We start from the raw sequence: 13,755 nt of genomic DNA, 5'->3' as shown, positions 1-13,755 counted from the left end.
AATTGGCATATTATGACAAACAAACAGACTGAAAGACATAGACTGACAGATCACTTCCGAAAAACATTGACCCAATGCACACTCCGCTTGCAAATATAAACACACAATCTCGCAAACACACTCGAAACTCTCAAATATTCAAGGGCCCAATACGACAACACCGCCTCTGTCCATGGTGCTGATAGCAAACAAATGATATGTGCGGCCCGAAACACCTCCTGCTGACTTAAACACATGTAGTCTTTCAAACAGACTCGCCATCGGAAAATGTATTAAAGTTGGAAAAAAAAAACAAGCAAACAAAGTCCAAGTTGACAGCCGCGCCTCTGACCATGGTGCTGATAGCAAACTAGTGATATGAAGCGCCTGGTAAAGAATGTTTCATTACAGAGAACATGCGAACAGGTTACAGTGATATTAACACATTAGGACCGACCTCTAGAGGAGAGTCTGGTTCATCCAGGATGCTCTTCTCACTCTGTATCCGCTGCATCGTCCCTGTAGAACTGGGGTCCATTATCAACACGTTCTGACTACCAGCTCCGCCGAACTTACAGTCACTCCTTCTGGAGTCAGTCGTCCTGCACACCTCGTAGTTGTACACGTGTGGGAGAGTCCCTGTCCCCAAAGTGTCTGAGTAACGTGGAGGATAATATGGAATCACAGGGAGACTGGAGTGATACAGGACGCGAGACTGTCTCCATCTGTAGATTTTCACTGATATAATAACCACTAAACACGTGATGAACAGGAAGGACACTACAGCCAAAGCCAGCACTAAGTAAAAAGTCAGGTTGTCATTGTACTCCTTGTCGTGAGGAAAGTCGGTGAACTCCGACAGCACTTCCGGGAAGCTGTCGGCCACCGCCACGTTAACAATGACTGTAGCTGAACGAGAGGGCTGCCCGTTGTCCTCCACTATAACAGTCAGTCTCTGTTTTACAGCATCTTTATCAGTCACCTGGCGGATAGTTCGGATTTCTCCATTCTGTAAGCCCACTTCAAACAGCGCCCTGTCTGTGGCTTTCTGCAGTTTATAGGAGAGCCAGGCATTCTGTCCAGAGTCCACATCAACAGCCACCACTTTAGTCACCAGATAGCCCACATCTGCTGAACGAGGCACCATTTCAGCCACCACAGAGCCTCCAGTCTGGACCGGGTACAGAACCTGTGGAGGGTTGTCGTTCTGGTCCTGGATCATTATTTTCACACTCACGTTACTGCTGAGTGGAGGAGAGCCTCCATCCTGCGCTTTGACGCGGAAGTGGAAATCTTTGATCTGCTCGTAGTCAAAAGAGCGCACTGCATGGATGACTCCACTATCAGCACTGACGGACACATATGAGGAGACTGGCACTCCGTTAACAGAGGAGTCCTCCAGGATGTAAGAAACACGAGCATTCTGGTTCCAGTCAGCGTCTCTGGCTCTCACTGTGAATATAGAGAGGCCTGGTGTGTTGTTTTCTACAATGTAGGCCTCATATGAGCTCCTCTCAAAGACAGGCGCGTTGTCGTTGACGTCAGAGATCTGTAAGGTGAGAGTGACGCTGCTGGAGAGGGAGGGCACTCCTTCATCAGAGCAGGTCACACTGATATTATACTGTGACGCGATCTCTCTGTCTAAAGCGACCTCTGTGACTAATGTATAAAATCCATTTAACGTGGTTTGTATTTTAAAGGGAATGTTAGGGTCTATATTACACTCTACCTCTCCATTACTCTCTGAATCTGGGTCATTCACACTTAACATCGCGATAACAGTGTTTGGAGGTGAGTCCTCTAATATGGAGTCTGATTTAGACACAATGTTTATTTGAGGATTATTGTCATTAATATCAATGACGTCAACGATCACTTTAGTGGAATCAGACAATCCTCCACTGTCCACAGCTTCAATAGCCATTTGATAAGATTTCGCTTTCTCATAATCAATTTCACCGACCAGTAGAATTTCACCAGTCTTTGAATCAATCTTAAACAGTTCAGATATTAGACGTTTGCTGGTAGAAATCAGATAAGATACATCTTTGTTCAGACCGATGTCTTTATCAGATGCACTCACAGTCGTTACACTTGTGCCTTTTGGAGAATTTTCCAGTATTTTTGCTCTGTATAGGGGTTTAGCGAATGTAGGTGCGTTATCATTCGCATCCAAGACACTGACAAATATCTGCATTGTCCCTGACATCTGCGGCTCTCCTCCATCTACAGCAGTTAACAACAGTGAGATGTGCTCCTGCTGTTCCCGATCTAAAGGCTTCTGCAGAACCATTTCTACCTTTTTACCTCCGTCTGCCTGGTTTTCTAATTTTAACACGAAATTATCAGTTGGAGAAAGCGAGTATCGCTGTAATCCATTCATCCCGATGTCGGAATCAATAGCATTTGCTAATATGAATTTCGATCCAATCACAGCAGATTCGCTAATTTCAAAGCGTTTTTCAGCGTTAGTGAAACTGGGAGTATTGTCGTTTATGTCGGTAATCTCTACTGTTACACGAAACAGTTCCATCGGATTCTCCAGAATTAACTGGAAATGCAAAGCACAAGGCGTCGTCTCTCCACACAGCGCCTCTCTGTCTATCCTCTCCTGGATGAGGAGGACTCCTCTGTCTTTATTCAGCCCGATGTATTCTACACTGGCTCCTGTATAGACTCGAGCTTTACCCGATTTCAGCCTTTTAAGATCCAAACCTAAATCATGCGCTATGTTACCAACTACAGATCCTTTGGTCATTTCTTCGGGAACTGAATAGCTGACCTGCCCGAGCGCGCAGCTCAGACACAGGGCCGAGAGAAACAACAGTACTTGCCGTCTCATTGTTCTGTCCGCAGTCGTTTCCTTCATCGTTAACATAAAAACATTCCCAATGCAGCCGACACGACAGCAAATGACGCAAATATCGTCAGAAATCCAACTGAAGGAAGCAAAATATAGAGTCCAATTATTCCATTCGTCGCAGCGAGACTTATGAGCGCGGACCGTGTGCTCCGTCTTTCTCTGATTGTGTCGAACGTACCGACACGAAGGGGCAGGACACACTGAGGAAAAAATAACATCTAGATACATCGCAACACGCTTGCCAACAGCGACGCTTTGAGTTGAAAATACAAATTACATCAAAAAATTCTCAGAGAACCAGGTGAGTGCAAAGTCACACTGGTTATCGGGCTGAGTTAAATCCACACACATTCTGGCCACTAAAATATCATACTGATATTTCGCAAAATGTGTATTTTGACAATAATGTGGCGAAGAGTATTTGATACGCAATAGAATGGTGAAGTAACAGAAGCAGTGTATTACAGAATGAAATGTATAGAAAGTGTATAACAGATGAACAATAAAAACACATGACATTCAACTGGCGTTAGCAGTGGTCAAGTGTCACTGACCATGGTGCTGAATGGGACTGTTAGTGCATTGTCCAAACGTCTCAATCATTTATATGTGGACTGTTTTATTACTTCTGCTGAGATAAATTACCTAATTAAATAACATCTCCCGGTTCTATAGCTCTGATTTGCATGAGATTAAAACAAATGAAATGTTAGTGTTTTCTAACCTCCAGAGGAGAGTCTGGTTCATCCAGGATGCTCTTCTCACTCTGTATCCGCTGCATCGTCCCTGTAGAACTGGGGTCCATTATCAACACGTTCTGACTACCAGCTCCGCCGAACTTACAGTCACTCCTTCTGGAGTCAGTCGTCCTGCACACCTCGTAGTTGTACACGTGTGGGAGAGTCCCTGTCCCCAAAGTGTCTGAGTAACGTGGAGGATAATATGGAATCACAGGGAGACTGGAGTGATACAGGACGCGAGACTGTCTCCATCTGTAGATTTTCACTGATATAATAACCACTAAACACGTGATGAACAGGAAGGACACTACAGCCAAAGCCAGCACTAAGTAAAAAGTCAGGTTGTCATTGTACTCCTTGTCGTGAGGAAAGTCAGTGAACTCCGACAGCACTTCCGGGAAGCTGTCCGCCACCGCCACGTTAACAATGACTGTAGCTGAACGAGAGGGCTGCCCGTTGTCCTCCACTATAACAGTCAGTCTCTGTTTCACAGCATCTTTATCAGTCACCTGGCGGATAGTTCGGATCTCTCCATTCTGTAAGCCCACTTCAAACAGCGCCCTGTCTGTGGCTTTCTGCAGTTTATAGGAGAGCCAGGCATTCTGTCCAGAGTCCACATCAACAGCCACCACTTTAGTCACCAGATAGCCCACATCTGCTGAACGAGGCACCATTTCAGCCACCACAGAGCCTCCAGTCTGGACCGGGTACAGAACCTGAGGAGGGTTGTCGTTCTGGTCCTGGATCATTATTTTCACACTCACATTACTGCTGAGTGGAGGAGAGCCTCCATCCTGCGCTTTGACGCGGAAGTGGAAATCTTTGATCTGCTCGTAGTCAAAAGAGCGCACTGCATGGATGACTCCACTATCAGCACTGACGGACACATATGAGGAGACTGGCACTCCGTTAACAGAGGAGTCCTCCAGGATGTAAGAAACACGAGCATTCTGGTTCCAGTCAGCGTCTCTGGCTCTCAGTGTGAATATAGAGAGGCCTGGTGTGTTGTTTTCTACAATGTAGGCCTCATATGAGCTCCTCTCAAAGACAGGCGGGTTGTCGTTGACGTCAGAGATCTGTAAGGTGAGAGTGACGCTGCTGGAGAGGGAGGGCACTCCTTCATCAGAGCAGGTCACTGTTACATTATACTGTGACGCGATCTCTCTGTCTAAAGCGACCTCTGTGACTAATGTATAAAATCCATTTAACGTGGTTTGTATTTTAAAGGGAATGTTAGGGTCTATATTACACTCTACCTCTCCATTACTCTCTGAATCTGGGTCATTTACACTTAACATCGCGATAACAGTGCTTGGAGGTGAGTCCTCTGATATGGAGTCAGATTTAGACACAATGTTGATATGAGGATTATTGTCATTTATATCAATGACGTCAACAATCACTTTAGTGGAATCAGACAGTCCTCCACTGTCCACAGCTTCAATGTCAATTTCGTATATTTTCGCTTTCTCATAATCAATTTCACCGACCAGCATAATTTCACCAGTATTTGAATCTATCTTAAACAAATTAGACAAAAGACGTTCACTGGGCGATATCAGATACGACACTTCCCTGTTTGATCCGATGTCTTTATCAGATGCACTCACCGTCGTTACACTTGTGCCTTTTGGAGAATTTTCCAATATTTTTGCTCTGTATAGCGGTTTAGCGAATGTAGGTGCGTTATCATTCACGTCTAAGACACTGACAAATATCTGCATTGTCCCTGACATCTGCGGCTCTCCTCCATCTACAGCAGTTAACAACAGTGAGATGTGCTCCTGCTTTTCTCGATCTAAAGGCTTCTGCAGAACCATTTCCACCTTTTTGCTTCTGTCTGCCTGGTTTCCAGATTTTAATACAAAATTATCAGTTGGAGAAAGCGAGTATCGCTGTAATCCATTCATTCCAATATCGGAATCAAAAGCTTTCTCCAACACGAATTTCGATCCAATCACAGCAGACTCGCTAATTTCAAAGCGTTTTTCTGCGTTAGTGAAACTGGGAGTATTGTCGTTTATGTCGGTAATCTCTACTGTTACACGAAACAGTTCCATCGGATTCTCCAGAATTAATTGGAAATGCAAAGCACAAGGCGTCGTCTCTCCACACAGCGCCTCTCTGTCTATCCTCTCCTGGATGAGGAGGACTCCTCTGTCTTTATTCAGCCCGATGTATTCTACACTGGCTCCTGTATAGATTCGAGCTTTACCCGATTTCAGCCTTTTAAGATCCAAACCCAAATCATGCGCTATGTTACCAACTACAGATCCTTTGGTCATTTCTTCGGGAACTGAATAGCTGACCTGCCCGAGCGCGCAGCTCAGACACAGGGCCGAGAGAAACAACAGTACTTGCCGTCTCATTGTTCTGTCCGCAGTCGTTTCCTTCATCGTTAACATAAAAACATTCCCAATGCAGCCGACGCGACAGCAAATAACGCAAATATCGTCAGAAATCCAACTGAAGGAATCAAATTATAGAGTCCAGTTATTCCATTCGTCGCAGCGAGACTTATGAGCGCGGACCGTGTGCTCCCTCTTTCTCTGATTGTGTCAAACGTACCGACACGAAGGGGCAGGACACACTGAGGAAAAACTAACATCTAGATACATCGCAACACGCTTGCCAACAGCGACGCTTTGAGTTGAAAATACAAATTACATCAAATGAAATCAAAGAGATCAGAGTGAGTGCAAAGTCACACTGGTTATCAGGCTGAGTTAAATCCACACACATTCCGGCCACTAAAATATCTTACTGATATTTCCCAAAATGTGTATTTAAAAATAATATGTGGAAGAGGCTTAGTAACATACTTAAATGACATAGGAACACGAGCAGGGTTTTTAAAGATTGAAATGGATAGAAGGAATAAAACAGAGAAGAATAAGGGAAAGAAATGACATTCAACTGGCGTTTATCAGTGGTCAAGTGTCGCTGACCATGGTGCTGAATGTGACTGTTAGAGCATTGTCCAAATGTCTCAACCATTTCTATATGGTCTGATTTGTAGTGCTGCGGAAACAAATTGTAACATAAAATTAATTCACCAGTACTTAAGTGTTGTGTATAAGATTATAACATAGTAAATGTTAGTATTTTCCAACCTCTAGAGGAGAGTCTGGTTCATCCAGGATGCTCTTCTCACTCTGTATCCGCTGCATCGTCCCTGTAGAACTGGGGTCCATTATCAACACGTTCTGACTACCAGCTCCGCCGAACTTACAGTCACTCCTTCTGGAGTCAGTCGTCCTGCACACCTCGTAGTTGTACACGTGTGGGAGAGTCCCTGTCCCCAAAGTGTCTGAGTAACGTGGAGGATAATATGGAATCACAGGGAGACTGGAGTGATACAGGACGCGAGACTGTCTCCATCTGTAGATTTTCACTGATATAATAACCACTAAACACGTGATGAACAGGAAGGACACTACAGCCAAAGCCAGCACTAAGTAAAAAGTCAGGTTGTCATTGTACGCCTTGTCGTGAGGAAAGTCAGTGAACTCCGACAACACTTCCGGGAAGCTGTCGGCCACCGCCACGTTAACAATGACTGTAGCTGAACGAGAGGGCTGCCCGTTGTCCTCCACTATAACAGTCAGTCTCTGTTTCACAGCATCTTTATCAGTCACCTGGCGGATAGTTCGGATTTCTCCATTCTGTAAGCCCACTTCAAACAGCGCCCTGTCTGTGGCTTTCTGCAGTTTATAGGAGAGCCAGGCATTCTGTCCAGAGTCCACATCAACAGCCACCACTTTAGTCACCAGATAGCCCACATCTGCTGAACGAGGCACCATTTCAGCCACCACAGAGCCTCCAGTCTGGACCGGGTACAGAACCTGAGGAGGGTTGTCGTTCTGGTCCTGGATCATTATTTTCACACTCACATTACTGCTGAGTGGAGGAGAGCCTCCATCCTGCGCTTTGACGCGGAAGTGGAAATCTTTGATCTGCTCGTAGTCAAAAGAGCGCACTGCATGGATGACTCCACTATCAGCACTGACGGACACATATGAGGAGACTGGCACTCCGTTAACAGAGGAGTCCTCCAGGATGTAAGAAACACGAGCATTCTGGTTCCAGTCAGCGTCTCTGGCTCTCACTGTGAATATAGAGAGGCCTGGTGTGTTGTTTTCTACAATGTAGGCCTCATATGAGCTCCTCTCAAAGACAGGCGCGTTGTCGTTGACGTCAGAGATCTGTAAGGTGAGAGTGACGCTGCTGGAGAGGGAGGGCACTCCTTCATCAGAGCAGGTCACACTGATGTTATACTCAGAGGCTCTCTCTCTGTCTAATTCGCTGTCAGTCACTAGACTGAAGAATTTTTTCGACGTCGTTTTCATCAGAAATGGCATGTTTTCACCGATGTTACATGCGACTTTGCCATTTTCACCAGAGTCAGGATCTTCTACATTAAATATAGTTACCACAGTTCCTGGCTTAGAATCTTCCGATATTGAATTTGTTTTAGACATAACATTAATAGACGGGTGATTATCGTTCGTGTCTGTCACCTCTACAATAATCTTGCATGAATCAGTTAGTCCTCCATCATCACTAGCCTGTACGTGTATTTCATAGTGCTGCGCCTTTTCATAATCCAGGTTTCCAGATAAAGCTACGACACCATTTTCCTCGTCGATTTGAAAAATAACGGGGACATCATCCAACGTGTTTGTTATCGAATATGACACTCTTCCATTTGAACCTTGATCTGCGTCTAGAGCACTAACGGTACACAATATTGTGCCCTTTTGTGCAGTCTCCGCTACAGTTACCTTATATACTTCCTGGGTAAATACCGGAGCATTGTCATTAACGTCTAGCACTGATATTTCTATTCTCATTGTTCCCGACAGCTGAGGATCACCACCATCTATAGCTGTTAGAGCTAAAGAGAGGTGCTCCTGCGCCTCTCTGTCTAGTTGTTTTTGCAACACCATCTCCACCTTTTTACTCCCATCCTGCTGATTCTGGAGTTTCAGGTGGAAATTGTCTGTAGGTCTTAGCGAATAACTCTGCAGCCCGTTCACACCGACGTCTAGATCCATAGCTCTTTCTAGCACAAATTTTGCTCCAATGACAGCAGACTCACTAATCCTAAATTTCATCTCATCCTTTTTGAAGCTGGGTGCATTATCGTTAATGTCATTAATTTCGACTGTAACAGTGAAGAATTCAATGGGTTCTTCCAGCGTAATCTGTAGATGTAAAGCGCAAGGTGTTGTCTGTCCACAGAGCGCCTCTCTGTCGATTCTCTCCTTCACAAGCAGGGCTCCTCTGTCTTTATTCAGCTCGATGTACTCCGCATTGTCCCCTGTATATATGCGCGCTTTACCAGTCTTCAGTCTTCTCACGTCTAAGCCTAAATCCTGCGCTATGTTTCCAACTAAAGCGCCTTTAGACATCTCCTCGGGAATGGAGTAAGTGACCTGACCGATCACTGAGCTGAAGGAATAAATCGAGATGAACAACAGTACTTGCCGTCTCATTGTTCTGTCCGACATTTTATCTCCGACAAACACTGAAGATGTAAAGAGATATTCCAAACCACTGAGATCCCCGTATCACAAAGTAATCCAGCGGAAGAGTGATTATCTTTTAGTATCTCGAAACCGAAGTGAATGAATCGCAGGGCGGATATGTCCCGGTCGCTGCGTCGACGGTTGTGTGCTTCGTGTGAGTCTCTTTCTCTGTTAAATATAACAAATGATGAGGGGGAAGGCTCTGCATTAGCCAACAGCGGCCCTGAGAGTCCAAACACTCGCACTGCAGAAAACTACACCATGTCAGTAGGAGGTTCAATATGAAGCCAGAAAAACGACTTGCAGTCGTTATAAAATTCATCAAGCAACGGCTTCCTTCCACAGAAATTAAACAAATATGTAACTGCCTAATTAAATCGTGGAAATAACAGAAACATTTAAAGTATCTCACAAATATATGGTCATTCATTATGAACTTAATCATCTGTTTTTATTCAAAGACAGATATCAGATTGTTGATTGTTATACACTGTATCCTAAAAGGAATCTATGAAAAAAACAGTATGTCAATAAATTCTAGTAAATTGTTGAAATTATCTGTAATAAATAGCCCTTTTTAAGTTTAGATGGTAAAGTGATCACTGAAAAGAGAAATCCAACAGGCCATCTTTGAGAAGCTGGTAAAACTTATTTCAAGCAGGAACATTTTCTTGGTAATCAGCAATGACCAGCACCAAGCTGAGGAGTTCAACAAGTAAAATCATTCACCTGCCCTTTTTCTTTGCCACAGAGCTGGAGCAAAAGACGACTCATCATCATATATGCACCCTAGAAATGTCATTCTGACAAGATATTACACATTTACTGACTATTCTCTATTAATTATCCACACATTTAAACTTAAATTCAAAGTGACAAACACTGTATATCTGTTTCTGTTGGTCTGTCATTGCTGGGACTAACAGTATATCAACAGGAGGTGGGAAATGTAAATAACATACATGCACAACAAGGATGATGTCAATGTGCTTCTTAGCTTCACTTTTTTAATCATGGAGGTGCAGCCAGTTCAATCTCATGCAAGAAAGAGTTTGTGATCTAAAGAACCCTGGAGAGGACAACAAAACATTTCAGTCATATAGTTTGTGCTGAAACTCTGAAACTCTCACATCAGCACCTCCAGGATCATTTCAAAGGATGATATTTTGAATGTTTACGAGGAGAATACTGAGAAACTGTGAGCAGAGGAATTGTTAGTACTATAGTGTGATATACTAAGTGACATGTCAGCCCAAGAAATATCACTCTGTCAGTCATCCCATTATATTCTACATAAAGTTCTTCCTCAAGACTTCCTTATACTAGTTAGAAAACTGCGAAGTCAACAAAAAAGTCGGACACTGAACAGTTCTGTAAATTACTGGATTACATTCAACAGCTGTATTTTTTTTGGCATAAAGTGCTAGACTGTTTGTAAGAATTCCTTCTATTGTCATATGTATAAAGTTTGATCAGGGTCAGGCTTGTATGATTACAGTTAAAATTATCAAAGCTTAAATGTTACTGAATTTTACACAAGAGACAACTTTGTAAGACATTTAAAATGAATAGTAGTGGATATTACAGTGTCTTCTGAAAGTATAAAGGGTGGCCTCTAATAGGAATGCAAAACTGGCCAAAGACGAAAGAATAACCACATCATGAGCTTTTTAAAATCTACAAGTTCAGTGAGCGATGCCTCGGTAATAAATACAAAAGAGCTATAGGAGGGCGAGATGCCACACTTCATGTCATTCCACACAACTGACCTCTAGAGGAGAGTCTGGTTCATCCAGGATGCTCTTCTCACTCTGTATCCGCTGCATCGTCCCTGTAGAACTGGGGTCCATTATCAACACGTTCTGACTACCAGCTCCGCCGAACTTACAGTCACTCCTTCTGGAGTCAGTCGTCCTGCACACCTCGTAGTTGTACACGTGTGGGAGAGTCCCTGTCCCCAAAGTGTCTGAGTAACGTGGAGGATAATATGGAATCACAGGGAGACTGGAGTGATACAGGACGCGAGACTGTCTCCATCTGTAGATTTTCACTGATATAATAACCACTAAACACGTGATGAACAGGAAGGACACTACAGCCAAAGCCAGCACTAAGTAAAAAGTCAGGTTGTCATTGTACTCCTTGTCGTGAGGAAAGTCAGTGAACTCTGACAGCACTTCTGGGAAGCTGTCCGCCACCGCCACGTTAACAATGACTGTAGCTGAACGAGAGGGCTGCCCGTTGTCCTCCACTATAACAGTCAGTCTCTGTTTCACAGCATCTTTATCAGTCACCTGGCGGATAGTTCGGATTTCTCCATTCTGTAAGCCCACTTCAAACAGCGCCCTGTCTGTGGCTTTCTGCAGTTTATAGGAGAGCCAGGCATTCTGTCCAGAGTCCACATCAACAGCCACCACTTTAGTCACCAGATAGCCCACATCTGCTGAACGAGGCACCATTTCAGCCACCACAGAGCCTCCAGTCTGGACCGGGTACAGAACCTGAGGAGGGTTGTCGTTCTGGTCCTGGATCATTATTTTCACACTCACATTACTGCTGAGTGGAGGAGAGCCTCCATCCTGCGCTTTGACGCGGAAGTGGAAATCTTTGATCTGCTCGTAGTCAAAAGAGCGCACTGCATGGATGACTCCACTATCAGCACTGACGGACACATATGAGGAGACTGGCACTCCGTTAACAGAGGAGTCCTCCAGGATGTAAGAAACACGAGCATTCTGGTTCCAGTCAGCGTCTCTGGCTCTCACTGTGAATATAGAGAGGCCTGGTGTGTTGTTTTCTACAATGTAGGCCTCATATGAGCTCCTCTCAAAGACAGGCGCGTTGTCGTTGACGTCAGAGATCTGTAAGGTGAGAGTGACGCTGCTGGAGAGGGAGGGCACTCCTTCATCAGAGCAGGTCACACTGATGTTATACTCAGAGGCTCTCTCTCTGTCCAGATCACTGTCTGTTACTAAACTATATAAATCATTTGAAGAAGTTGTAATAGTAAAGGGTATGTTTCCATTTATTCTGCAGGTCACTTGACCATTGTTACTTGAATCTGGGTCAAGGACACTAAACATAACTATGACTGTATTTTGGGGAGAGTCCTCTGGGATCGAATCAGATTTGGAGAGTATACTGATTACAGGCTTGTTATCATTAACATCAATAATATCAACTATCACCTTGCTGGAATCAGAAAGACCACCACTGTCATTAGCTTCAATATCAATTTGATAATACTTGGCTTTTTCATAGTCTACTGTTCCAACTAAAATCACTTCACCGTTTTCATTGATGGTAAATATGTCAGACACACTGTCCATAGTGGTCGACACTGAATATGACACTTCCCCGTTTGTTCCTTTGTCCGCATCAGAGGCACTCACTGTTGTCAGTGTTGTTCCTTTCGGAGAGTTTTCCGCTATGGCTGCCTTATAAACTGACTGCAGAAAAACAGGAGCATTGTCGTTTGCATCGAGCACGGTCACATAGATCTTCACGGTACCGGACATCTGAGGTTCCCCACCATCTACAGCTGTTAACAGCAGGGATATGTGTTCCTCTTTCTCTCGATCTAACGGCTTGTGTAAAACCATTTCCACCTTTTTATTTCCATCTGCATGACTTTGTATTTTCAGTACAAAATTATCTGTAGGTTTCAAGCTGTAATTTTTCAGACCATTAACGCCGATGTCGGCATCAACCGCTCTTTCCAACACGAATTTAGATCCTATAACTGCAGACTCGCTAATTTCAAAACGTTTCTCGTCATTTTTAAAACTGGGGCTGTTGTCGTTGATGTCGGTTATTTCTACTGTAATTCGGAAAACCTCAATTGGGTTCTCTAGAATAATCTGCAAATGCAGAGCACAAGGCGTCGTCTGCCTGCAGAGCGACTCTCTGTCGATCCTCTCTTTAACGAGCAGGAGTCCCCTGTCTCTGCTCAGCTCGATGTACTCTGCGCTGTCGCCTGTAAATATACGGGCTTTACCTGATTTCAGTCTTCTCACATCCAAACCTAAATCCCGTGCTATGTTTCCCACAACAGAGCCCTTTGCCATTTCCTCCGGAATGGAGTAGCTGACTTGACCGAGAACTGAACCGAGAGAGAATATCGAGATGAAAAACAACACTTGCCGTCTCATTGTTCTATCCACAGTTTACGTTGCGCCACAAAAAGCGTGTCAGACTCGATTTCACGATGAAAATATTTCCACGTGAGGATAAAAGGGTAAAGGAATATCGATAAAATCCGCAAGTGTTGAAGGAAAATACATCAGCTTGAGGTAGCCATCGAGAAGACAATTTGTCCGTGAATACTGCTCTCCGCCTTGTTCTTTCTCTGGAATAACGACATGACATGGGAGGATCTGCTTTAAATCCTGTCTACATCCGCAACACGTTGACCAACAGCGGCCCGTTGAGTTCATGGAGTGGCATTGCAAGAAATGTAAACCTAAAATCAGCTCAAACTAGTAGAATAATCTGCATTGTATGCGCTACCGAAATAATGAAAAAACGTTTAAATTAATCGCAATATTGTCGAACTTTGCATACATTCGTCATCAAATTTTTGTGTATGAGCATGAAAAATAAATGTCAGAATATTCACATCAACTGCAGCCAAACTATTCGA

The 13,755-nt window shown here is 44.0% G+C and overlaps 3 protein-coding genes across 31 annotated transcripts in view; all 3 read right to left on the bottom strand.

The window, feature by feature from the left end:
• Window positions 1–13,755, bottom strand: part of LOC119007663 (protocadherin gamma-C5-like) — a 261,083-nt gene that overhangs the window by 75,501 nt on the left and 171,827 nt on the right. Inside the window, exon 1 of one of the 29 annotated variants that reach the window (XM_037077481.1) lies at window positions 3,567–6,110. The exons of 27 other annotated variants lie outside the window; for them this stretch is intronic. In XM_037077481.1, the coding sequence (XP_036933376.1) occupies window positions 3,567–5,987 (2,421 nt within the window). In that variant the 5' untranslated portion in view covers window positions 5,988–6,110. Of the gene's footprint in view, window positions 1–3,566; window positions 6,111–13,755 lie in introns of those variants that run through there. One more of the 29 variants, XM_037077507.1, reaches the window with a different exon arrangement.
• On the bottom strand, window positions 284–3,034 carry LOC119007668 (protocadherin beta-16-like). The gene has a single exon (XM_037077523.1). It carries the CDS (start codon window positions 2,855–2,857, stop codon window positions 407–409), a length of 2,451 nt encoding a protein of 816 aa, XP_036933418.1. The 5' UTR covers window positions 2,858–3,034; the 3' UTR covers window positions 284–406.
• Window positions 6,651–13,611, bottom strand: LOC119007684 (protocadherin gamma-A9-like). The gene is made up of 2 exons (XM_037077541.1): window positions 10,883–13,611; window positions 6,651–6,695 (listed from the first exon to the last, which is right to left on the bottom strand). Exons 1-2 carry the CDS (start codon window positions 13,262–13,264, stop codon window positions 6,681–6,683), a joined length of 2,397 nt encoding a protein of 798 aa, XP_036933436.1. The 5' UTR covers window positions 13,265–13,611; the 3' UTR covers window positions 6,651–6,680.

The sequence above is a fragment of the Acanthopagrus latus genome, chromosome 18, assembly GCF_904848185.1.
Source record: "Acanthopagrus latus isolate v.2019 chromosome 18, fAcaLat1.1, whole genome shotgun sequence".
Lineage (NCBI taxonomy): Eukaryota > Metazoa > Chordata > Actinopteri > Spariformes > Sparidae > Acanthopagrus > Acanthopagrus latus.
Note: the sequence above shows the minus strand (reverse complement) of the source record. Positions and strands in the feature narration are given on the sequence as shown.

Bases quoted from the DNA above. Each gene is read 5' to 3' on its own strand.
- LOC119007668 (XM_037077523.1), bottom strand. From the start codon at position 2,857: ATGTTAACGATGAAGGAAACGACTGCGGACAGAACAATGAGACGGCAA.
- LOC119007684 (XM_037077541.1), bottom strand. From the start codon at position 13,264: ATGAGACGGCAAGTGTTGTTTTTCATCTCGATATTCTCTCTCGGTTCA.